The 24,838-nt window shown below is 50.2% G+C and overlaps 11 protein-coding genes across 11 annotated transcripts; 5 read left to right on the forward strand and 6 right to left on the reverse strand.

Moving 5' to 3' along the window:
- Positions 1 to 615: 615 nt before the first annotated feature.
- LTR84_007252 (uncharacterized protein) lies at positions 616 to 2,400 on the forward strand (the record flags this gene model as incomplete). The annotated part of the gene is made up of 6 exons (XM_064850805.1): positions 616 to 909; positions 962 to 1,426; positions 1,476 to 1,624; positions 1,671 to 1,838; positions 1,896 to 2,145; positions 2,206 to 2,400. 6 exons carry the CDS (start codon positions 616 to 618, stop codon positions 2,398 to 2,400), a joined length of 1,521 nt encoding a protein of 506 aa, XP_064702471.1.
- A 428-nt stretch (positions 2,401 to 2,828) lies between these two features.
- LTR84_007253 (uncharacterized protein) lies at positions 2,829 to 3,842 on the reverse strand (the record flags this gene model as incomplete). Its single annotated transcript, XM_064850806.1, has 1 exon — positions 2,829 to 3,842. One exon carries the CDS (start codon positions 3,840 to 3,842, stop codon positions 2,829 to 2,831), a length of 1,014 nt encoding a protein of 337 aa, XP_064702472.1.
- A 746-nt stretch (positions 3,843 to 4,588) lies between these two features.
- LTR84_007254 (uncharacterized protein) lies at positions 4,589 to 6,164 on the forward strand (the record flags this gene model as incomplete). The annotated part of the gene is made up of 4 exons (XM_064850807.1): positions 4,589 to 5,063; positions 5,121 to 5,307; positions 5,364 to 5,903; positions 5,954 to 6,164. The coding sequence occupies 4 exons, from the start codon at positions 4,589 to 4,591 to the stop codon at positions 6,162 to 6,164; spliced, it is 1,413 nt and encodes a 470-aa protein (XP_064702473.1).
- A 53-nt stretch (positions 6,165 to 6,217) lies between these two features.
- Positions 6,218 to 8,689, reverse strand: LTR84_007255 (uncharacterized protein; the record flags this gene model as incomplete). The annotated part of the gene is made up of 2 exons (XM_064850808.1): positions 6,218 to 8,147; positions 8,208 to 8,689. 2 exons carry the CDS (start codon positions 8,687 to 8,689, stop codon positions 6,218 to 6,220), a joined length of 2,412 nt encoding a protein of 803 aa, XP_064702474.1.
- Positions 8,690 to 9,289: 600 nt separating this feature from the next.
- On the reverse strand, positions 9,290 to 9,895 carry LTR84_007256 (uncharacterized protein; the record flags this gene model as incomplete). Its single annotated transcript, XM_064850809.1, has 1 exon — positions 9,290 to 9,895. The coding sequence occupies one exon, from the start codon at positions 9,893 to 9,895 to the stop codon at positions 9,290 to 9,292; it is 606 nt and encodes a 201-aa protein (XP_064702475.1).
- A 656-nt stretch (positions 9,896 to 10,551) lies between these two features.
- Positions 10,552 to 12,049, reverse strand: LTR84_007257 (uncharacterized protein; the record flags this gene model as incomplete). Its single annotated transcript, XM_064850810.1, has 2 exons — positions 10,552 to 11,820; positions 11,873 to 12,049. 2 exons carry the CDS (start codon positions 12,047 to 12,049, stop codon positions 10,552 to 10,554), a joined length of 1,446 nt encoding a protein of 481 aa, XP_064702476.1.
- Positions 12,050 to 13,075: 1,026 nt separating this feature from the next.
- Positions 13,076 to 14,068, forward strand: LTR84_007258 (uncharacterized protein; the record flags this gene model as incomplete). The annotated part of the gene is made up of 1 exon (XM_064850811.1): positions 13,076 to 14,068. The coding sequence occupies one exon, from the start codon at positions 13,076 to 13,078 to the stop codon at positions 14,066 to 14,068; it is 993 nt and encodes a 330-aa protein (XP_064702477.1).
- Positions 14,069 to 14,485: 417 nt separating this feature from the next.
- On the reverse strand, positions 14,486 to 16,192 carry LTR84_007259 (uncharacterized protein; the record flags this gene model as incomplete). Its single annotated transcript, XM_064850812.1, has 2 exons — positions 14,486 to 15,143; positions 15,207 to 16,192. The coding sequence occupies 2 exons, from the start codon at positions 16,190 to 16,192 to the stop codon at positions 14,486 to 14,488; spliced, it is 1,644 nt and encodes a 547-aa protein (XP_064702478.1).
- A 1,567-nt stretch (positions 16,193 to 17,759) lies between these two features.
- LTR84_007260 (uncharacterized protein) lies at positions 17,760 to 18,391 on the forward strand (the record flags this gene model as incomplete). The annotated part of the gene is made up of 2 exons (XM_064850813.1): positions 17,760 to 17,933; positions 18,056 to 18,391. 2 exons carry the CDS (start codon positions 17,760 to 17,762, stop codon positions 18,389 to 18,391), a joined length of 510 nt encoding a protein of 169 aa, XP_064702479.1.
- A 2,381-nt stretch (positions 18,392 to 20,772) lies between these two features.
- Positions 20,773 to 21,459, reverse strand: LTR84_007261 (uncharacterized protein; the record flags this gene model as incomplete). The annotated part of the gene is made up of 3 exons (XM_064850814.1): positions 20,773 to 20,921; positions 20,983 to 21,062; positions 21,113 to 21,459. The coding sequence occupies 3 exons, from the start codon at positions 21,457 to 21,459 to the stop codon at positions 20,773 to 20,775; spliced, it is 576 nt and encodes a 191-aa protein (XP_064702480.1).
- A 1,799-nt stretch (positions 21,460 to 23,258) lies between these two features.
- On the forward strand, positions 23,259 to 24,803 carry LTR84_007262 (uncharacterized protein; the record flags this gene model as incomplete). The annotated part of the gene is made up of 2 exons (XM_064850815.1): positions 23,259 to 23,833; positions 23,903 to 24,803. 2 exons carry the CDS (start codon positions 23,259 to 23,261, stop codon positions 24,801 to 24,803), a joined length of 1,476 nt encoding a protein of 491 aa, XP_064702481.1.
- Positions 24,804 to 24,838: the final 35 nt, after the last annotated feature.

A 24,838-nucleotide genomic window follows, 5' to 3' on the forward strand; every position in this document is an offset into this window, starting at 1 on the left:
CTTTTGAGGGAGCCAAGTGTCGGCTGGTCTGGGTGTCGAGTCTGGTCCGGCATTGGCGTAACGTGGCCTCACACAGCATGTCGTCTCCCTAGGTACCTATTGAGAAGTCGCCAGGCACCACCTACCTAGGCATGCAGAATCGTCGCACCGCACCCAGGACAAACCTAATAACCTCGGCCTTAATACAGACGTATGATGAAGATGCCATTTTGCATGGTTCTTGCATGGCTTGGATCCTTGGGTGTTCCTGCAAAAGTTACCTAGGTATTGATCACAGTCAACAATCCATGGATCACGTGATGCTGCTCAGTGGGACCAGAACAGGCGTTCGCATCCGCAAGAATTGCACCGAAAAGTTCTTCCGAGCACAAGAGTTTTGGTCTCACTTCCTCTACGCCAAAGGTACGTTTGAGAAGCGGCGGAGGAGTCCGCCTTGAAGATGTCGCACCTACATCATGTCGTCTTCAACGGGGTCCGAGGTGATGAGGGACCTTTTTCAGGACAGCCTGACTTCGTTATATCCGCACTCTCGTGGAACACATATTTCTTCTTAGGCGGTCTTGTTTCGACTACGCACTTCACTCTATGAGACTCATGGCGCTTTTGATCTCCCCAATGGATTCAAGAGGTATCCTTTCTCTGGGAGTGGCTGTCGTCATCCTCTCGTTCACACTCCTTTCCATCAAGACAGGCTACAAGAAGGAGCTACGACAGATTCCTGGACCATTTTTCGCCAGGTTTTCTGGGTTGTATCGCTTATCACTTGTCTTGACTGGGAGAGCCCCTCTAGAGTACCGAAGAGTTCATCAGGAATACGGGTCGATAGTGCGAGTTGGACCGAACCATGTGTCCATTTCGGACCCGGTCGTCATACCTCAAATCTATGGAATCGGGGCCGATTATAAAAAGGTCAGTCCTTCATCCATGCTCAGCAAGTGGAAAAAACGCTCACTTCTCGAAGACGCACTTCTATAATGTTTTTATTCCATATTATAAAGACAGGCCGATGCAGAGCTTATTTGCAACATCTGACACCGAATACCACAAGGCTCTCAAGAGACCTGTTGCCCAATTGTTCTCCATGACCAATATGAAGCACTACGAAATCTATATCAACGAATGTACCAAAATATTCATGGATATAATGCAGGAGCTACAGGATCAGCCAATCGACCTAGGCATGTGGTTGCAGTTCTATGCTTTCGACGTCATTGCTTCTGTCACCTTTCAACGTCGATTTGGTTTTATGGAGAATCGCACAGACGTTGATAACATGATCGGTCGACTTTCTTCCGCCCTTCAGTATGGGAAAGTAATCGGCCAATTTCCGGGTCTCCATCCGTGGTTGATCGGGAATAAACGCCTGCTCAATACCATCGAAGCGGTGGGGATTCGTCTGCCAGATCCTTTGGTGCAGTTTGTCAAGGTAAAGCATCCCTTGACTCATGGCCCCGAAGACTCGTTTGACTCTGTAGATTACCGAAGATGAAATCGAAAGGTACGATCGGCAGGCCAAGATACAGGGGATGGAACGTACAGATTTCCTAGCTCAGCTCAGAACCAAAGATGCACAAAGTGGGCAGATCTCTTATCGTGACATGGTCAATCACCTCTCCAACAATATGTAGGTCATGTCCCAAACTCTGCCTGGACCGACTGATACTCTGTAGCCTTGCTGGCTCCGATACGACCGCGATTTCTCTCCGCGCCTGTTTCTACTACCTCATGAAAACTCCTCGCGCCTACGAAGCATTGGTTGCGGAAATAGACGGTGCGGACTCTCGAGGCCTGTTATCGTCATTCGTGACGTATGATGAATGCTTGCGCTTGCCATATCTGTGAGTCCAGCCATCGTCTGATTCCCCAGTACCACCATGCCTAATCGTTACCGATAGGCAAGCTGTAATGAAGGAAGCGATGCGAATGCACCCCGGCGTTGCATTTCCTCTGGAACGATATGTACCACGAGGGGGTGCCACTCTCTGTGGAGTATGGCTGCCAGAGGGGACCACCGTCAGCGTCAATGCCGCCGTCATCCATATGGACAAAGTCGTCTACGGCAAAGATGCCGATCAATTCCGACCCGAACGATGGATCGATGCTTCACCGGAACGATTGAAAATGATGGAGCGAAGTTTTCTTGCCGTATGTTCTTTCTCGTGAATATGTCTCCCGCTCTAAGAAGTAAGCCACTAACCTAGACAGTTCGGCTACGGAAGCCGAACTTGCATTGGAAAGAACATCTCTATTCTCGAGATGGGCAAGTTCCTCCCACAGATTCTGAGAGATTTCGATGTAATCTGGGCTGCACCGGAGCCAGAGTGGAAGCTGCATGCGGCCTGGTTCTGGATGCAATCTGGGATGATCGCAAAATTCAGATGGAGACAAAAGTCGCACTAGGTCTCGAACAGGAGATGCTTTTAGTTCACCACATTCACTTATATTGGGCCTGAGCCTTCCTGGAGCACGGTCCGAACGGATCCCTAGGCTAGTGATTTTACAGATGAACCTTGTGCCGCTGCTCGTATTCTTGGTGAATTACCCTCTCAAGATACGTGAAGTTCGTAGAAGAATCCGATATGTACAATCTTTGTTTGGAATAAAGTAGGAGTTAGCCCACACCGGGACATGAGTCACTTGATCGCCACGGTAAAGACTTTAGTATTCGATATTTAGACTGTAATACCCTTTTTGAAGGACTTAGAGCCCGAGTATTCGGGTCAGCCGTCTTTCTGGTCTACGACTCTTCGCGATGTAGATTGATGACTCTGAATTATGATCTCCGCAGCAACAACTTCGCAAACATAATATTCCGGTTTGTAGTCAAATCAGTTTTTGAAAAACTGTTCGAGGGCATCCGAGGTTTCAGCTGCGCATTCAAGGGGCCAGAAATGACCTCCATCAAGGAATTTGACTTGAACAGACGTGGCATTCGGGATATGCTCCTTGGTGATGTTTTGATAGAATTCCCGCGGCTGGGTCTTGCTGTGGTAGCCCTGCAAAAGCAAGACCGGACATTTCCACGCTGCGAGAAGGCGGTCCCGGCGTTGCAACCACTCGGCGCGGAAGCTCGATGAATTGAAATAACGCGGCACTGCCCTTGCGATGCCTGGGTACGAGAACTCCTGGATACATCTCTCCAGCTTTGAATCCGACATTAGATGGACATCCAGGGACATGTGGGCCCATATTATGAGTCTGGCCGGGTCGTCCAGCGCGCCATTGTACGCTGCGTTCATAAATATCTCACCCTGTGGGGCGAGCAGTGGATTGAAATGAAAAAGATGCTGCTCGCCACGGGCATAGCGAAGAACGTTGTCGGCATGGTTGGCCACAATAAAATCCGCCTGGCAGGTGCCCCTATCGTGTGTGACAATGTTGAAGCGATCTGCCCCGATCAATAGCAGCATCTGGAAAAGTTGCTCAGCGGCACCTTCATGGCGATAATCTCCTGGACTCTTGGTGGACTGTCCATATCCTTTGAGGTCGGGCGCAATGCAGCGGTAAGTTTTGGATAATCTGGACATCTGCATATGCCATTGATACCAGGAATCGGGAATGCCATGGAGAAAAACAACTATCTCGCCATCCTTGGGCCCTGCCTCCACATAGTGCCACTCTACGACCTCACCATCACCCGGGCCTAGCACGAAGTGATGTGTGAAAGTCACGCCTTCAATGATCTCTGTGTCACCCTCTGAGTTGACTGTACGAGGTTTTATATGCCGGAACCTGGCCAATTCCTCTCTAATTGCACCATCAGAGAGGAAAATCTGCCCCTTCACCACCTCCTCCGCTCGTGGCGGCAAGGCTGTATAATTCAAATTTGAAGGAGCTGCCATTGTGTTATGTTGGATTGTGGCCTGTTCTCATGAAGGTTGAGGCATAAGTCCTATGCAATACCAAACTCAGGATTGCACCGACCCTTGGTGACTTATTCCTCGCTAAAGGGGTATCTCAAGCTGAATTAGTTCCACCGTGAAGTGATCTTGTCTCGGCGCAATAATTAGCGGTTTCTGATGGGCCGAGAGAACGAGCCGACAGATGCTCGTTGTTACGCTCCGCTTGTGGCAAACCAGGACACCACGACTCGTTGACCTCCCGTGCAAGAAGCAGCTCCATAATGCCCCATAAAGGGTTGAATCCGTGCGAGTAGTGCGTCCGCAGCCAATGGGAGTTTACCCGAACACATGTCTAGCGGCCCAATATTGCTCACGTCCCACACAAGCGCGAGAGGCATTTTTATACGATATCTCATCTCGCCCATTGAATATCCAAACCGAGCGCAAAGCCAATTTCTCTATTTTGGGCGTGCAGCAGCTCCTCAAACATGTCTAACCAGGTCCTACTTCAGAGCTACCCTTTTCCTATGGCTTCCGCTTTGAAGCATTTAACAACTGAACTCCAACGGTTTCATCATGGAGAGATTGGGACAATTGGAAGTGTGTTCACGTGCATCGCAGTTGTAAGCCACTTTCCACTATGAGCTCGAATCTTCTGATCTGAAAAACCCCAGGCTGCTCTTGTGATTCTGATATACCTGGCGTACAATTTATGGCTCCATCCACTAGCGAACTTTCCCGGACCCATGCAAGCGAGAGTGGCGCCATTCTACGCCATGAAGCATTGGGTCAGTGGTGACAACTTGTGGGTCATGAAAGAGCTGCACGAAAAACACGGACCCGTTGTGCGTATTGCGCCAAATCAACTCTCCTTTTGCACCAGCTCGAGTTGGAAAGATATCCACGGCCACAAAGCGGGCCGTAAACAATTTCTCAAAGGAACTTGGTATGAACCATTCCCATCGGATCCCCACCAGATCGTCTCTGTCTCAGACCCCGACCGCCATGCAGCGATGCGAAAGGCCTTGAGCCATGGCTTTTCCGCCGGTGCATTGGCAAGCCAAGAGGATCGCGTCCACCATTATCTCGACATGATGCTCAAGCAGATCTCCAGTCGATACACTGACAAGCCTGCCGATATGACTAAGTGGTATAATTACTTGACGTTCGATGTGATTGGGGAATTGGCCTTTGGAGAATCCTTCGGGTGCGTCGAGTTTGGTAAGTGCAAGATGCAACAGTATTCGAGACATTGCTGAAACATCTCTGGGAACCCAGGAAAGCCTCACTATTGGATTGAGATCCTGTTTGGCTTTATCAAGAACACTAACTTTGTACGCTCCTTTGAGTACTTTCCACTCCTGAGGTCACTTTTGAGGATTGCTCTGCGACTAAAACTACTGCCGCGCCGGGTTTATGAGCTTCGTGCGAAGATGGCGCGCTATGGAAGCGAGAAGCTGGCTATGTAGGTGACGGCAGCTGGGAGGGCCATCGCAATGGTAGGCTGACACAAATCAATAGAAGATTGGCTAATCCGCCTGCGAGAGTCGACTTTTTGCACCGCATGATCTCTCAACGAGATGACTGGACAGGATCTGCGCTCGAGGAGCTTCAAACACAGGCGAGCCTGCTGACAGTTGCGGGAAGCGAGACCACAGCAACGGCTCTTTCTGGCATTACGTACTACCTCTGTAGAGACCAGCGCGTCTACAACAAGCTCATCAGTGAGATCCGATCCAGATTTTCTACCCTGGACGAGATTTCAGGGCGTGCTACCGAGCAGCTGCCGTACCTGAAGGCTGTTATCGACGAAGGCCTTCGACTCTATCCTGCGATCGCGGCGGGACTACCTCGAGTTAGCCCCGGCGAAGTCGTGGACGGGCACTTTATCCCTAAAGGTACCATTGTCAACGTAAACCCTTGGGTTGCTGGGCATATCGAAAGTAACTTTCGAAATGCCTTTGAATTCATCCCTGAAAGGTGGCTCGACCCAGATTGTAAGGATGACAAGGCTGCAAGTCAGCCTTTCTTGACTGGAAGTCGAGTTTGCCTCGGTCGACAGTATGCATGCCCCCACAGTCCAAATTATCCAGAGCTAATTGGTCTAACAGTCTCGCCATGCTAGAACTCCGAATCGTCCTGGCGAAGATCTTGTGGAAATTTGACATGAAGCTCATGGACGATAACCTTGACTGGGTAAAAAGTAACAAGAACTACGTCTTCTGGGAGAAACCATCACTTCCTGTCCAATTTTCCCCAGTGCAACGCGCAAGCTTATCTGAACTGCCTCCTGTTCACATAGAAGGTTCGTCGGCGACCTAAAAAGATTTTCCCTCCAGGTTCATTCAAGTTGATCTCAAGGTAATAATCCTGACCTAATATGGATTTCCACCCGACATATGATGGCCCAAGAAGATCTCCAGGTAGTCGGTCAGATCTGCGTCAATTTCCGTGACCGGAAAAATGGATAGCCAGTCCATGGGCTCAGAATCGAGGCTTGGGTGTTGCGGTATCTGGTTGCGATTCTCAGACAAGGGGTTTATGTTGATATTTTGTGGAAATGTGGGAGAATTTGAGGATGATTTAGGCGGCTCTCGCAAGTATGGAGGAGTATCAGCAAAGCCCGACCCTTCCACACTCTGTACCCTTTGTTGGGGCTGTTGGGTGAATAAGAAGCCGGAAGCAGCAGATCCCCGTTCTTCCCTTGTCTCCATTTGCAATGATAGATAAGGGTGCCCTCCATCATTTAGGGCAACACTGTTAGAGGTGAACCTATTGAGAGTTTGTGAAATTTCGTTCGAGAAGGTTGAGGTGCACTGTGAAATCCCGTTGATGGATGATTCAGTGTAGGATTGAGCAGAGGGTGAACTTCGTGCCTGTTGCGGAGGATCGTTTGCGTGATCCGCCATCATAGTCTCCCGTAGCATCAGACGTTGCGAAGCCGCTGTGAATTGGTTCAACCGAGATTCTAATGTTTCGAGGTTCTCTTTGGGTATCCGTGACATGTTCCAGTGCTGCATAAATTTCTCATTTGTAGCTTTAAAGATCTCGAACTTTGATCTGATTACCTTTTTCTTAGACTCATCTCCGGTTAACTGGAGTTGTAGCAACTGGACTGTGGCGCCTAACCAGGAAACTTGCGTGACATAGGGATTGACATATCGATAGTGACTCTCATTACAACTCACGATGAGGTTCAAGATGCGGTCCGCCGATTGGAAACACTGCTCCGCTTTTCGAGTCATTTCGTCTGGCAGACCATTCGCGGCCTGGAAGGTATCTCCGGTTCCCTGCGCTCTTTGAAGTAACTTCCTCATATATATATCGAAAACGTAAGGCCTGAGAGCAATGACCTTAGATACTTCAGGCATCAAGGCTATCTCGTAGATGGCACTATGGCGGTGTAGCGTAGCAGCAACTGGTGGAAGCCCCATGGTCTGCGTGCCAAAATCAAGGTGTTGGCCATGAAACTGGAGTTCCTCCGGGAGGACTATCATGCTAAGCTGGATGATATTGAACAGCTCTGGCCACTGATGTGCGATCACGCGAACTTGTTCCCTTGCTAGACGACGCGCATGATTTCGAGAATAAACGATATCGTGCGCCACGGCATTTAGAGAAGCGATCACGATATACCAAGCGCGTGTACTTTTGCTCCCTGTGGCTTGCAAATTCTTGCAGCGATCGATCAAATCTCGTGCTAAAGCACAACTTCTCTGGGGGCGACCAGCGAGCCATTTTTCATCTTCAGCAGGTAGGTGAACACCATCTCGAGTCCAATCTGAGGTAATTGGGAGACGTTTGATGTGGCTAGCATATTGATCCATTTCCCATACAGCCCAGTATGCGCGGCGGCCTTCTTCATCTCGGCACCATTTTTCAGGATCTGCAAGATACTCGCCATCAAATTCAACATTGGCATCAGTTGCGTGTATTCCTAATTCAAAAAGTAGGCGTGTACATATGCCGACATATCTCCAGGCTTTCCCACGGACGCCTTTAATGATTAACCAGTGCGTTGTCAAGATTAAAGCCTGAAGAACACACAAAGGGGGAGCTTCATCTCCACATTGATTCAGAGCCTCTTCGGCATAGTTGATCGCCAACTCCGCGTAATCCGTGGTTGAGAGACGAGGTTCGTTTTGGACTGTTTGGGAGCGAATCAACCCTTTGCAAGCGAAAGCAAATACTGCAGCAAGCAGTGCTCTGACTTGGACCACAGAGACGATTTGATTCAGCTTAGTGATGAAATAGGGCGCTCGGAAAAGACTGAATGTCGTGAAGGTCTGAAAGAAGACTGCTATCCTGCCCCGGTCAGCATGCAAGTATGAAGTGCCGGGAGGATTCAATTCGCATCTGGCTCACATTTGTTCCATAAAATCTCGAGAAATCCCAAGGTCACGACATGCGGCAGATAGCACGTCCCCGTGTTGGTCGGGCATTTCATGGCGAGATATTTGTCTTTGTGGAGAAGAGAACTCATTTGAAGGATGACACAGCTCAGCTACTTCCTGGATATGCTCAGAATAGGCCTCCTGCTCATCCTCGCTAACACCCCTGGGCCTGTTAGAAGTTGTCGATGCCGACAAAAGCCGGTCTCCTGAGTTCTCAATCTGAGCTGTTCCTGGAAGCAACGACGACTCTGCGGCAGGATCTAGCCGATCGTGACGCCGTCTCCTGTGGACACTGCCGCGCTTTGGGCCTGGCTTGAGCGCTGCGGGAGGATAGATGCAGGTGTCACCACATTTGCGGCAGTTATGACACCCATGAAAGTCCCTTGAGCATCGCACCTTTCGACTTCGACAAGCGTGGCAAGCAAGTCCCGTCTGCTTCGTTTGACTTATCATGTCTGTCTACTCTCGTTCGGAAGCCACATCACTCACGAGGCATCGTGGAGTTACTAATTCAGAGCGTTTTGTCAATCTTCAGATCAGCTCTTCAATATTTGACAGTTGGGATATGTCTCTCCACAAAAAGAGAAATCTGCCTTGGGCAAGAGTACGACTATTTTTCGAACAAGGGAAAGAACGTGAAGTCCTGCGAAAGTTCAGCGGCGGGCCAGCCAAGAGATGCCGGCATTAACATGGGGGACGGTGTTCGCCAAGGTGCACTCCCCAGATTTGACAAGGCCCTCCTCCTCCACATACATTGCACCCGAAGGTGTCCGGGGCGATGCGAAGGTTGGGGAGGGCGTGGGGAAGCAAATCAAAAAGCTCGGCTCGTTGGCAAAAATTAGGCCGAAAAGACACAGCGAGAAGTGGATGCGGAAGTCAGTAATTCTCTTTGCTAGAAGAATCTGAGAACTTGTGGTCATTGAGGACACCAGCTGACCGTGCAGCAGAACAGTCTAGACCGAGGTAACTCTCACCTCCTGAATGACCCACAGCACGTCCCGCACAGTCAGTTACTCTGTCCATCAACATCCACTATACGACAACCTGGACGGTCTATTCCCCATTCTTCAACCAATGAAACCCATCTGAGTAGAGCTTGTCGACCTGCTCTGGTCTGTCATCACCTGGGAGTCCTTGATTGACAGCGAGTCCCTTTGCGGCCAGGAACCATGATAGATATTTGTATGAACTTCGGAAAGGTCTCAGGTCGTCCAGAGTCATCCTGATCGATTGTCCAGGCACGGTTGGGATGATCCGGTCACATTCGTAAATGCAATTCAATCGTTCCAATTTCCAGAGAGCATCGATGCCCTTGATCGCTCTGTAAAGCAGTCTTGTTTGTGCGACGAGATCAACCTCCACACCATCCTGCATTGTCAGGCGGGTTTCTATGCTCGCACTAACAGTCGCTAGAGCTCGAGTTCCAGCTTTATTGACACGGACGATGACTGGTCCAAGTTGGTGTTTGGCCGTGGTGCCTCCTTTCGCGAGCTTCATAGACTCATTGACAAAATCTACCCCCGATCCTTGATACCATGAGAGATCAACCCAGGATTCTGCCCCATAGAGAGACCGCATTTCGTCCCACCACTGCCTGTCGCGAGCTTCTCGTTCTCTGCAGATAGTCTGCTGGACGAGAACAATATCTTCAGTAGACATATTTGACCTTTAGGCTGAGTACTGGGCAGAATAAAAACCTGAAGACCATCTCATATCTGGACTTGCTTTTATACTTCACTTTGAATGCTCGGCTGCGGGCTGACTTGTTTCGGAGCAATTGCATAGATGTCCGACTAGTCCCACACCCTAGAACTAGAAATAGCTGGGACTATAGCTCAATTTAGTCAATTCAAAAGTTTGCCTCGAGTTGGATTCAATGGCGACTAGCGTTAATACGTGCTGATGACGGGTATGAAAGGGTGTGGTTAATGAATACGTGTAACAATTGGGACAACATGCAGTCGCTGTCAAGTTGCCAGGCTTGATGCTCTAATGTTCGAAACTGTAACTCTATACAACTATTCCATATCTCTCCTTGATCGCTCAGGAGATCCTACAAAAACCGAACGGCGACCCACTATCCTCACGACCCGAGGTTTTCCTCACTCAGTACCTCGATTTCTGTGCTTCGCCTTGTTCTTCCGGAGTGAAGTCGACCAGGCCTTAGTATGTGAGTTGAAAACATCGTCAATTTCCTCAAGAGTCAATCGTCCTGTCTCTGGCACAAAGACGAAAACCAAGACCCAGATGATAGTGGTCAACCCTTCTCAAAGTCAGTATTGCAGGTTCTATAAAAGTGTTCTCTCGAGAAGGGTTCAGGTCTCACCGCCAAAAAAATATCCCACATTCATCCTCATGTTTCCATAGCTAGCACTTATCATGTAAGGAGTGGCAAAGCTAGAGCCAAAACTCAAGAGTTCGTAGACCGTGATTACAAACGCCTGCCCGTAACCTCGAAGCTTAACTGCATGCATTTCGGACGTGGTAACTGTGAGCGAGGTGCCAACAAAGCCGCCGTAGCTGACACCCCAGAAGCAAATGAAAGCAGTGCAGAGAAGTTGAGTCTTGGTGCTGGTCTGTCCCAGTACAGAACCTGCGATTGCCACGATGAACATGCATGAGCCCATGCAGGCATATCCGACGAGGAGGTTGCGTCGTCTTCCAAGATATTCCAATGTGAAAGGGCTGATTAAGCCTCCAAAACAGGCACAGCCAGCAAAACTCAACGTGATATGGTACGGGTTGCGAATACCTACACCGGCCAGAAATATCGCGGCATAGGTCGAAAGAAATTTGGAACCGGTTAGGGCAACACCAGTACCAACCAAGGTACTAGTCAGGGTGCGCCTAAGATCCGTGCCTCGGAAGATGTCGAGCCAGGTGGTCTTTGCATTCAAGGTCCTTTCCACTTCTAGATAGTGCATAGTTTCCTGTAGTTGTGCTGTAACCACTGGCGATAAGGGGTCTTTTGAGTAGAACCTGGCGAACGATCGTCTAGCCGCATCTTCCTTGCCATTGGCAAGCAGCCATCGAGGTGACTCTGGAAAAAATCGGACGCCGAGTCCAAGGACCACCGCCACAGGAACTTGACAGATGATCGGGGTCTGCCAGGATAAATTTGTGGTGTACTTGGAGGACGCTAAACAGACGGCGACGGCGGCCATGTTCCCTAAGCCAAGGCCAACATTGAACGTGGCCATGAGCATTCCTCGCTTGCCTGGCGCCACACACTCCACACCGTACGGGGGTACGGCAGCCAAGAGATGACCAAGCCCAACGCTCTGAATACACTTGCATGCCATATATGCGGTGAAATTGCCTGCTGTTGCGAGCATAGTGCTGGAGCCAACGGCGATGATCAGACTGCCGACTTGGATAGTACCGCGGCGGCCAAGATAGTGACCAACGTGCCCGCCGATTGCAGACCCAACACCAATGAATATAATGGACAGTGATATGAGTGACTGTTGAGTTGCGCTGAGGGCACATCGCTCAATAGTGCCTCCCTTGCCGTCGGGCATTGGAACGCAGTGACCATAGGCCCGGTTGTATGGCTGCATGAGGAGAACAACGCCACTGAAGCCCTATGAAAGTTTCAGAGGAAGGAGTTACTTTGAATGAGCAGAGGATACTTACTAGATCAAAGTTGTACATCCACCCTGAGATACCAACGAACATCGAGAAGACGACCTGGAAGAGGGTGGTTTTGATTCGCTCGCTAGCTACCGCAGGTAGGTTCATGCCATCCTTCTTATGATCGATCTCCTCTAGATGCATGCTCGGTGAGTCGACTTTGACGTCTTCGTTGGCCATGGTGAATGGATGAAGAGCTCAGTGAATAGAACTTGGTGCACTGCTACAGGGCGTTCTGCCGTTCAATCGGCGAAAGCACGACCATATATACACAGAACAAAGTTCTACAGCTGGCCACAATAACATGTTGCAGGTTCCTCCGATCAGTAAAAGATGAGCAATACCCAACAGAGAGTCTATTCAATGCTCGACACCAGCACCAGTGCTCGTAGACTAAATTGTCCCACAATCCCGCCACCCCGCAATTCGGGGTGTCTTTTCGCACCATTTTCGGCCAACGAACAACTGGAAGCCCTTGTGCTGAGGATCTGGACTGAACATGAGCAAACATTCAGGCATCTCGAGTCTTGAAGCGTTGCTCATTATCCAACAGCTCTATATGAACCTGGGCTAAGATTCTCAGAGCAGGTGGCGTGGGGATTATCATTTTGGTCTCAGTGCCATTAATTTGCCCGTCAGCCAAGGCAACAACATGTCGAGAACCTTGGAAGGAGAGCGATGCCAGATTTTAACATAGGACTGTCATGATCAAGAATACTTTAAGGACCTTCATGGATACGCATCAGAACCCTGAGCTGCGGGGATGCCACACATCATTTGTGGTACATTTTGGTAGTGAAACAGTCTCGCGCTGCGCAAAGTAGGCGAGTACCAGTGCGATGTTGTCCTGGGGTAGAAAATATAGCAACCCAGGAGTTCGCTGCAGACCTAGGTACGGTAGACATGAAAAAGAAAAACGCATGGCTAACGAACCCTCGAGGTCAATGAAGGAGGGAGCGAGCCACAGCACCCTAACGCTTGTGCCTTCCGCAACAACAGCCCGGTGGGAATAAAAGATGACGTCACCTCAGATGTCGAAATGCGAAAGTGCGGCAACTTGCAACTCACACTCTCGTACTGCCAGTGTGTTCTTTTCCTTCGTCTTCCATCTTCATCTTTCTAAATAATTCAGCCTGGCGGTACAGCACCGTTTAGTGCTCTGCTTGCGCTAACACACCCTCGGTCCGCTTCTCTCCCTCATAAACAATGCCCGCGACTTTTCGAAGTGGAAAATCCACGCCTCAATCGTCGCCCATCTCAGCAACGCAGAGCTCACACCCTGAGTTGTTGAAGTCCTCAGATACCAATATGAACCAAAGGAGACCGTCGCCATATCTACTCTTGCTTTACCCCGTCATTCTCGGTCTCGGCTCACTATACTCTCTCATCTCTCCTCTGGCATTTCCTCCGCCTGCCGCGCCCCTTGCACCAGGCCTTGCCTCCGAGCTGAACACTCCATCAACCAATTATTTCTCGGGAAAGAAGAATATCTTCAATCTTTATTTTGTGAAGATCGGATGGTTCTGGACAACTCTGGCATTCAGCTTACTCCAATTCACCACTCGCCCACCTTCCTCGAACACGCAAAAACACTATGTTCAAGCGACTTTGCGTTATGCTATCATTACTTTATCGTGGTATCTGACCACCCAGTGGTTCTTTGGACCCGCCCTGATCGATCGCAGCTTCCAGATTACTGGAGGCCACTGCGAACCTCAATTCTACAATGAGGCTGGGTTAAAAGAGACGCTCGAGATCAAGATGGCAACATCTGGACCAGCATGCAAATCTGCAGGTGGTGTTTGGAAAGGAGGGTATGACATTTCAGGCCATGTTTTCATGCTCGTTCTATCCTCTGCGTTCCTACTCTATGAGCTCTACATTGCCGATCGCCATTCTTCACATCCCTCGGTTTCGCCAAAGGCAGCAGCAAGGTTGGCACAAGATTTAACCGAAGAAGAACGGAAGGCGGTGGGAGGATGGGAATCGGGACCCGTTGCAAAAGTCCGTGTGTGGTCAAGGTATTTCGTCTATACGGTTGTCGCTCTTGACCTGTGGATGTTGATGATGACGGCGATATGGTTTCATACCTGGTTGGAAAAGCTAAGTGGCCTCTTACTTGCAGGATCTACGGTTTGGACCACCTACTTTTTGGGAGATATTGCTGCGGGCTGGAAAGCAATCGTTGGGGGATTATAACAGAATCTAGTCTGTTGAGGAAGAGATGGCTTCCGTCCTTTCTGCCCGTGAAGCACTCGAACTACTTTTCTTTGACACTGCCACCTTCAACATACGAGATAGCGAAGAATGACCAAGTGAAACGTATATCTTTACTCATGTTCCCAGTTAGACGTAATCCCCCGTCTCCATTCCTAAGCGATAAACTAATAATTGGTCATAATGAGTTCATACATGGGTGGGAAATCTAATACTAAATAAGGAAGACATGTTTTATCGAACGGGAATACGAGATAATTTTCCAGGCTCTCGACACACCAGATACCTTATCCACAGTAGAAAACGCGTGTCTCAAAGAAAATACAGAAGGGCTTCTTCTACACCGCGCGAAAAGAAAAAACCTCTGCGGTGGGCCCAGCACAGAGCATACGTGCGGCTTCACACCTTATCCAGACGGGCCAGGCGCTTCTGCTGGTCGGCACGATCCTGGGTCTTCTTCGCGGCGCCGCCTTGACTGCCTCCCACATCGTCATCACTGAGATCGTCGTCGTCGTCATCCGCGCCCGTCAGCTGGAAATACTCCTCGGCCTCGTCGGCGGTCGGGGCCGACGGGCCCTTCTGCGTGCCACCGGGCCGGTGGGTCCTTGCGCGCGCAATGATGAAGACCAGCATGAGCATCTCGATGGCCGCGACGGCAATGGTCAGCGAGATGGTCAGCCAGCCGTACTGGCGCAGCAGCAGGCCCGAGATGATGTTGAGCATGCCGAGCGGGAGCACGACGCGGCCGAGCCAGAGGTGCACATTGCTCATCCACGTGCGGCGCTGCACCTGCAGGTAGATGATGTGGTGGCGCCAGCCGAGGACGGTCTGCACGGCGAGGGCACACACCAGGAGGATGCCGAGGTATTGATGCGTGATGGAGATGGAGCGCGAGTTGACGAAGCCGATCATCGCTGCGATGCTCACGGAGACGCTGCTGAGTGAGTTCACCGTCCAGTGCAGGTTGAAGGCTGTAGGCCGCGGTGAGCGGAGCAGGTACACTCCGAGTGGGTAGAGAACCAGGAAGGAGAGGACCATGAGTCCGCCGTGGAGATGCCTGTGAAGGAAGGTTAGTTTCTTGTGTGTTTCGAAGGAGGATTGGGGATATGTAGTGACTTACCACATGAGGGAGCGGATATTCCATTGCTTGGGGGATTTCACGGGCTCCTCAACCTCTGTTCCATCATCGGCTGCGGGCGTGTCATTTGAGGATCCGGTGTCTGGCACAGCTTCATCAGGTGTTGCTGGTGTGTCGTTTGAGGAGTCAGTGTCTGGGGCGGCTCCACCGGCAGCGAAGATAGCAGCTTGTTTAGCGATGATGGCCTCTCCGTTCTTCAACTCCTCGGCCGTTGGCGGGCTGGGATCAGCAATCTCGTTGACGCCAGTATGGTCATTGAGATCGTTGATATCCTCGAAAAATGGATATGGGCTTACGGCGTTTTTGAAGTCGGCCCACAGGAAACCGAAGCCTAGACCAAAGGCATGCATGTCGACGTGCCTTGCAAACGAGAAATCACCCTGAAAGTCCTGCTTGAAGTTGCTCGACCAGATCATGGCTTGCTTGGTGGTGGAATTCGTGATTTCGAGTTCCGTCTTCTTCCATTTCTCATAACCGTGAACAATGAATTTCGCTTCGCCAATATGCGAGGGTTTCATTTTGTATTGTTCTGAGTAGTATTCGCCAGTGTAGGGTTGAAAGCGAGACGAGAGCAACTCGACGTCTGGGCGCGGGCCATCGTAGAATTCCTTGAACTCATCCAGTGGTCGCGGTGGATGATGGCCATCGACCGTTCTAATCGTGAAACCCATATCATCGGTACTACTGGGATCGCCGTAGATGATGAACATGAACGAGCCAATCATTCTCGGACCAAACGCGAGCGACGCCCAGCCATTTGCTGACGACTTATATCGGAACATCCACATACGGACATAGAGATCGGATTGTTGTGTCGTTTCATTGTAATAGTTGACCAAGGAGAATGCCTGGTCGGCGCGTCCACTTTGGCCAGTGTGTTTGACAAATTGAACTGGTCGGTACGCCGAAATTAATGTTGAATACAGAGAGACGAAGAGAAGCGCTGAAGTCGACAGTGACAAATGCATTTTGATCGCGAAGTCCTTGATATCGTGGAGTAAAGAAGGCGATGATGCCTGCGTTTGGGCCAATTAAGAGAAAGATATATTCAATTTGTCGAGTCCACCCCAGGAAGCAAAAGGGGCGCTAGGATTCCTTGGACGCCAAGTGTCTAGATCCTGGAAATAACGGCCTGAGAACGAGAGATGGGATGTTGGGCTGGACCTCCACGGCGCCTGTCGGTTTCACGAGGTACAACAACAACTTTGGAGAAGGCAAGAAGAGAATTTAGATGTACTTGACGAAGCTGAGAAAAAGTCGAGGAATGAAATGAAATGGAGATGATTGATAAGGAGACGAGTTGACAGGTTCAAAGTTGGGTGAGCAAGACGTGCGCCGCGAATAGAAGTGCACTAGTGCCCTTTATGGTTTAGTGCGGGGATTCTAAGAAATTGAATGGCTTCAGGGGGAATTTCAATCAAGGCGTTCTGATGTCGCGTTGGCTTCAAGTCTTGATAACGGGCATTGCGGAATCCATCACCCTGATTTCTGCCCTTCACCCTCAAAGTGGCATGATGTTGAGGTCAGTGTAGGCACACGATGTTGCAAATCATCAGCAGATATTTTCCGAAAACACCTCTTTAGATTTCTCTTCGGCCCCCCAATAAAGGTTGAGAAACCTGAGCAAGTATCACCAGGGCCGTCAAGCACGAACCTGGAGACCTAGTTCTCGACAGGCAGGCCGCCCATCTCAGGCAGTTCTGAACGTCTGTTGAGTAGCGTGGTCGCTATTCGATTCGTCGTCATACTAATTGCGAGATACTATCCTCACAAACGCAATCCTGCAGTGTTCGTCGCAAAATAGCCGAGGTTTCTGAGCTGCTCACCATCACTCGTACTCGGGTAGACACGACAGCTTTTGCTCTCAGCTTCGATCTCCTCAAGGTGGGTAAGTACCTGCCTCCTCAGACGCGTCTTCAACGCGCGATCCGTCCAAATTTTTGACGCCCTGTCACGGGATTCGTCTTGGCATTCTCATCACACCTTCAACCTGGCACCACGAAAATTCGTTGAGCGACCACTATTACTTACGTAGGCACATTGCGGAACCGGTCCTACTGATCTCTGAGGCCCTCAGCTCGTGGGCGTTCATGCATTAACTCAAAGCATGAGAACTATTGGGATAACGTAAGTCCAGCAATTGAGGTCGAAGATAGAGTCTCCCAAATCCGCCACTCTGCTGCAACAAACTTCTCGAAAACTTTCTTGGCCCTACCCCAAAGGAAATGGTCACCGGCGGCGCAAGCACGTGTCATTGGACAATCTGGTCATCTCGCTTCCATCCGATGTTTCCGAGATCAAAAAAGTTAGAGCATGCACAGTGCGAGGTAGGAGAAGTCGTGATGAGTCTTGACCAATCATATTTTCCCCGTGACATCTGGCAGAAAATCGAATCTTCAAAATTACCGTTTCTGGTGCATATATATATCTCAGGTTCGTCGGCGTCGCCGTCAAGCAATAAAAGGTTTGATCTTATCGGTCTATTCCACGTCCACGAGTTTGTGACCACCCATATCTTCACCTTTCAAACTCATCATGTCTGTTCTGGACGCTGGCCAAGAGGATACTCCATGGCAGGCGAAATTCCCTACACCACGAACCAAAGAGCCAGGCGCGATCACACGTGACGAGCTACTCGCAAGATTTGAGTCTGGTGAGAAGGGAGGCCAAGACTTTCTACTCGTGGATGTAAGAAGAACAGACCATGAGGTGAGTAGGTTAAAGTGGTACCGGATCGACACTTCCATCCCCAGGATTTGCGTTCATCTAGCTCTCGTAGCGAGACAAGTCCCTGGAGAGTTTAGTTGTGTCCACTGACATTGCTCACACAGGGAGGCACAATCACACACTCAACAAACTTACCGGCACAAACACTCTACTACAGCATACCAAGTATCTACAATTTGCTTCAGAGCGGGAAAATTCCATTGGTAATCTTTTACTGCGGAACGTCTCGTGGTCGAGGCACAAGGACGGCAGCTTGGTTCAACGACTTCATTGAGGACCAGAGGAAGGCAGGTTCTGAGAGCGATGATGGTTTCATGATTCAAAGCGTGATTTTGAAAGGAGGCATCAAAGGTTGGGTCAATGCCGGCGAGGAGTATCAGAAGTGGATGACAGCATTTGAACCAGATTATTGGACGCAATTCGCGGATTTGAGATTGTAGGATTTGCGGTCATCTCCCCCGTCGAGCCCGAGGTATTATGAACCTCATTCGGCACTTATGTAGTAGTCCTTGCTACGTTTTTACACAGCGGTAGCATGGAAGCATCGTTCTCGCCACCAATAACACTAGCTTCGGCTCGCCTCGGTTCCTGAGCGGCTGGGGCCGCTCGGGAATTCGGCAGATAACGCAGCGAAGGCGGTGACAGGGCCACGACTCCGGGGATAGTGAGGCTGCGCTCCGAACGTCTTCCATCATGATCGAGGCCCTCGCCCACCCGTCGAGGGTATTTGCAAGATCCAAATACAAAGCATGAGTAATCTAGCCATCTCAAGCAAAGTTCCTACTTCCTTTACCCCGCTCAATGACCCTTTCCCGTTTGCGACTACGGTACCTATCCCTCAAAGCATATCTCCACTCCTTGACAAACCTGCCTGCGAGCATCGAAATCAAGCTCAATATCAGAAAGCCCAGTAGAATCAAAGTGACGATGCTGAACCATCTGCAGGCGTCCCACAATGAGGTCCAGTGCCGCGGGGAAACCTGCTCTGTCGACAGCGCAACCTGCATCGCACTGAAGATGACCGAAAAAATTCCAAAAATGAACAAGAGGGACCCGTAAAGACGAGCGATCCAGGCGCCATATTGTCTGTGTACTCGATGGGAATGAAAGCCCTTGAGGAATAGCTTGACGTAGATATTCAGACGCGTGAGACGAAGTTCTCCATAGCGATATCGCCCTGAGACATTAAAATCATCAATATTCCCAAATGTCGCTGAAAAGTCGCAGAATTGCACCCAGGTGACCGCCGTGGGTATTAAACACAACTTTTCATCCTGTGCTATCCTGAAATCCGACTCGTGCTTTACGAGAAAGATAAACGTCCGAAGATATCCTAACGCAGAAACTCTGATGCGCTCGCTCTTGTCGCCAAGCGGCGAAGTATCGCTCATGAGATGCTTCTCCCAGAACGAGTATGGGAGCAGATAAATAGCCAGCAGCTTGATAAAGATACGCCCGGATATCCAAACGAGGCGCAATTTCCGATACTCGGTGGTGAGGAGCTCGCGATCCTCGACCTCGTGTCGGTGAAGAGGCGATATGTTCGCGCTCGATAGGGCGCACATCGGCCAAAGGTCATGCACTATGTTCTCCATTAATCGTGGGCAAAACCCTCTTTGGTGGGGAATTCTCCAGTTCATCGGAGACAAAGGCGAACGCGAGGACCGTCTTTGCGCAACACGTGGCCCATTCTCTGCGTCCTCGATTGGCACACCACCACCACCCCTTCTGCAACGGCTGTGGGTGGGCCTGAAACCCCCACAGGGGGATATCGCTATGTCTGTAGCTCCTGCGCAGATGTTGACCTTGGCACCGACTGCTTCAATGGGTCGTGGAAACCTGCACTGCTGGGAAGAGGCTGCTTCGCCCATAAATTCCTGAAAGTACCACGACCTGGTTAGGAGCTACGTCCGTCTTCCATAGTAAATGGTGACGGGCTGACAGTCCTCGAATGGCTCAGAACGCTCAGACCACCACGAACAACTGGGTTACAGGATGAGGTAAGAGGGACATGGTCAAGAGCGGAACAGCAGATGCAGAGTCAGCCTGGATTCTGGGATCTGACTGATGTGTTGTTCGGAATCCCTGATGGCTCTGAGATGGAAGGTGACGTGGATGAGTTGTCAGATATATCTGTGGACGATTTATCGGATATCTCGATGGACAGTTCGGACGCATGACGGGAATTCGTTTTTTTATCATTGGCCCATCGTAACCTTTACTTCGTAGGACTAACAGCTCATATGCTACAAAAGGTACTTATCGACGTAGAACGTACGACTCGTAGGACCTTAGAAATTACTTCCATCATTGAGCGTATGGCAAGTTTGCAAACCAGCCTCGAATTAACGATCTATAGTTGAAGGTGAGTCGACACAGAAGGTAAGGAGAATCCGACAACGGTTCGAAAGGATAAACCGCGGTATGGCGAGATCTCAGACGCTAGCCCACCTTGAGTCTAGAACAAGGGGAGTCAGATCGAACGGCAACCTCATGAAACAATCATGTTTCAAAAACACGGCGCTTGAACACCTTATCAGCTACGTAGATCGCTTCCCGATTGCTGTGATATCTGACCACCCCTTTTTACCATCCGTGTACCTGGGTATCCCTATCCCACCATTTACTCCTGAGTTCCTGAACCATCGTGAAAATCGTCAACCAAGGCTTGGTAAGTATTGCTCGATGAACACCACCCAAGGGGCTTCCAGGTGTTTCAACCTAGCTCTATACCAACAAATTCGTTCGTTCCCCTAAAGAAGATCGGCAAGTGCCTGGAATATGGAAGAAAGCAGGATCCTTCCTGATCGCTTTTCGCGCATCAGGCCTGGCCCTGCAGCTGTGCCTGGAGCGCCTTCCAAGTCGTGCTGACTGCTGGACATCCAACACCGCTGCCGGGTCCACCCTTGAAGTTCTGAAGAGTCACGATACATGTTTGAAGACGTGTGAGCTGATCTGCCACCGAGTTTCCTGCGCGCAATTGTTAGCCAGGGGGCTCAAGATCAATTTAGTACACTTGCGGGAATCTCACCTGTTGGGAAAGCAGCCCCACGAGCCACTGAGTCCGAGACAGCACCGACAAAGGTGTTCAGGCTTGGTGGGCAATCGCAACTGCTGAATGTTAGATTGGCCGTTGCGACTTCGTGTCTGATATAACGTACGGAATGTTGATGTTGTTAATGCCCACGCAGTTTGCGGTTCCATCACTTGATTTGACTCCGGCTGTCACACCGAAGGGAGGGATCAGTGCAGCACTGACTGCGCCTGCGTTGCCTCCGCCAGTGTTGCCGCCATTACCACCCGCAGCCGGAGCAGGAGCAGGAGCGGCAGTAGCAGCGGGAGGCGGGCGGGCGACGGTGACAAGGGTGTTTGGAGGGTTTCCATTTGGCCTTCCAGGGCGACCGCCACGGCCACCCTCACCTCCCTGACCTCCACCGCCACCTCGCTGAGCAAAAGCGGGTACGGCCGGGAGGACGACGGCGAGAAGGTAGATCAGAGCGAAACGCATTGTCGATTGTTGGATAAGATGGATGTTGTTTGGTGAGTAATCTCGGTAATCTTAGGAGTGTAGATAGAGAGAGGCCTGGCCTGGTGGTCTGGTGCACTGTCAAACAGCTAGAATATTCTTGTTATCGATAAAGGAGTGATATGCAAATGCGGGGATATAGACAAATTGCACGACCGGCGCGCGAGTATGAAAAATTTCAAAGGAATGAATGGGAAAGGAATGGAAGTAGCTGTTGGAATGAAAACGAACAAGACACGAGTGCATAAGCGAGATATATGTAGATGAGTACGAGGTGCACAACCTTGGTATCGGAAGAATCCCATCGACACGGATATCCTGGATAGACTTCCATCTAGACTTCATTCTATCAATCTCCTCATTGTGACCAGTTTTGAAGTTGTCAGTGATGTCCTATCCGCATTCGTAGTATTGGTATTGGCAGGTTCTCCCTGCGTGATACGGGCGCTAGGGTGTTACGTTTCGAGTTTCATCCTTGGATCTTTGGCCTTGGGGAATCGCCATTCGTCGAAACTCGATCTTAGTCTACTCCTGCACAATATCCTTGCCGGGACTGTGGCTAGAGGTCGTCGTTTGCGGCTCATCATCCTTGTTTCCTTGATCAAACTGGATTCTTTTGCAACGGAACGGTGCGAAGGTCGGTAAGAATTGGCTAGCGAGGATCGGTTTCATAAGAGGATAGGGGCCCGCCTAGGCCTAAGTCGATTGCTGAAGGGGGGCTGTAGACACCTATAAAGACACGTGATGGCCCATTCGCGGGGTCTAAAGGGGCCAAGGGAAGTCCTTCGCGTGGTCCTTGGACTCTCACAAATTACCATGAGTGTTCCCTCAGCCCTCAATAGTGATCCTCCTTATCCTGGAGGTCCAAGTTAAGATGTAGTGTCCGCAGTAGTTAACTAACTAGCAGGCTTCATATGTTTCTTTTTAAGAATCAGGTCAGTATCCCGGGCTTTCCTTGGAAGGACAAGGCGATATACTGATATGGTGGCATCGAGTGTCCTCTAGACATTCCCTTCTTCATTCTTCATCAAATAAGTTCGTGATGCGAATAGCAAAAGCCAGCATCCCACTTCTCCGGAAATCCCACATCATCCCAAATATCTAGGTAGTACTCAACCCATGCAGGCAAAGTCTTGGTATGATATCTCCAACCCCAATATCCATACAAACGGCGTCGCAGCTTCCTCTTCTGGCTTGGTTTGCACAGCGCGATCTTCGCTACACGAAGACTCGATGACGACAGCGACGATACCGGATACCTAGCTACCTACAGCTCGCAAGGGATTTCATTCATGTCGCTTGGACTACTCCGTCCGATAACTCGTGAGTATGTAAGTACCCCACACAGATTCCAGGGGAGAGAATAGTTATGAACCTCGGGAATCAGTGAAACTGTCACCTGTCCTGCAAGTTAATGCTAAAAGACGTTTGCCCACTGCCGACAACGAACTCCGCACTGCATGAGAGTGACTATCCGCTAGGTGAGGTAGGTACAACGTGCAGATCTTGATCGACACTACAGACCTAGGGGAGTCAACGTTTATCCGTCACTCACATTGGCTGTGAGGGGTTGACGATGGTTCATGGATAGCCTTGGTTGATTGTGGTGACTGACGAAATAGGTAGGTCGTTATGGTTGAGGTCGTCACAGGCACTTTGGGATTAGAAAATATTTGGTACATATATAGGTTATGCTGTGATATATGCGCATCTCTAATCATATCTTGCTCCTCCTTGTTACTTGCTTATTACTTATCCAGGCCGAAAAGCTACTAACAAACATGGCAAGATCGATTGCATTGTTCTTGCTATCACTCTGCATCACTTCCGCCCTCGCGGTACCCGCACAGCGACTCTCCCTTCGACAATCTCCCAATCCGCCACAAGACATCCAGTCACCACTACTCTTCTGCCCGGCTTCCTCATGGCCGCAGGCAGATATAGGGTCACTCATTGAACCCCAAGTGCCCGATTCGGAACTACAAGATATTCTCTCCCAAGTATCGCCTGCAAACATAGAAGCCACGATCCTGAAACTCGTGTCCTTTGGCACGCGACATACACTTTCCACGCAGACGGATCCCAATCGTGGAATCGGTGCGGCTCGGGATTGGATCGCCAGTGAGTTCCGCAAGTATGCTGAGGCGAGTGATGGATTCATGACCGTCGAGGTGCCTGGATATGTGCAGCAACCTGATGGCGATCGGGTCACTTTTCCTATCCTCCTCAGTGATGTTGTAGCCACGTTAAAGGGGAGTGAGGATCCCGAGAGGATTTATGTCGTTAGTGGTCATTATGATACCAGGTGCTTGGATCCGATGGATTATGAGTGCGATGCGCCTGGGGCGGACGACGAGTGAGTTTCTCTGGAAAGCGTCGATGGAAATATATGAGGAAGTAAGATTTGCTGACTTGATACGCAAAGTGCATCTGGAGTTTCAATCTCCCTTGAATTAGCTCGCATCATGGCAACCCACCGACCAAAAGCGACCATTGTTTTCGTTGCTGTCGCAGGCGAGGAGCAGGGCTTGTATGGCTCCCAATTCCTTGCGCAAACATACAAGAACAACAGCGTCAACGTGGCGGGCATGTTCACCAATGATATTGTTGGCTCCTCCACGGGAGATGATGGGACAAAGGACCCTCATACCATTCGGTTGTTCGCGCAAGGACCACCTCTTACGGAGAACAGTACTCAACGAGCAACACGGTTGAATGTGGGAGGTGAAAATGATTCCCCGTCCCGAGAACTGGGAAGATTCGTCCATGAGGTAGCCGCAAATGAGTACACGGAGATGAACGTAAGCCTTATCTATCGACTAGATCGATACTTGCGCGGAGGTGACCATCGACCATTCCTCGAAGCTGGATATGCAGCAGCACGCTTCACCGAGCCGATGGAGGACTTCAAACACCAGCATCAGGACGTGGTCGTGAAGGATGGGGTTCAGTATGGCGATCTACCGGAATTCTGCGACTTTGATTTCATCTCGAGGGTAGCCAAGGTCAATGGCGCAGCACTTTGGAGTTTGGCCAATGCCCCTGGACAACCAACGAATGTGTATGTGAACACCACCGCACTGGACAATAACAGTCAATTTGTTTGGCAGCCACCCATCGGAGGTGGAATTGGTGTAACTGGGTATGAAATCGTCTGGAGACCCACGACTGCTGCGTTTTGGACGCATGCTATCGATGTTGGGGACGTCCTCACGGCCAAGATTGATCTGAGTAAGGACAATGTCGTTTTCGGCATCAGAAGCGTCGGGGCAGGAGGGTATAAGAGTCCAGCTGTCTTCCCTTTCCCACTTGCATCAAGCTCTTAGGAAATAATAACACACATGTGAGGCCGCCAGTAAAT

The sequence above is a fragment of the Exophiala bonariae genome (assembly GCF_035927105.1).
Source record: "Exophiala bonariae strain CCFEE 5792 chromosome Unknown scaffold_28, whole genome shotgun sequence".
Taxonomy (NCBI): domain Eukaryota; kingdom Fungi; phylum Ascomycota; class Eurotiomycetes; order Chaetothyriales; family Herpotrichiellaceae; genus Exophiala; species Exophiala bonariae.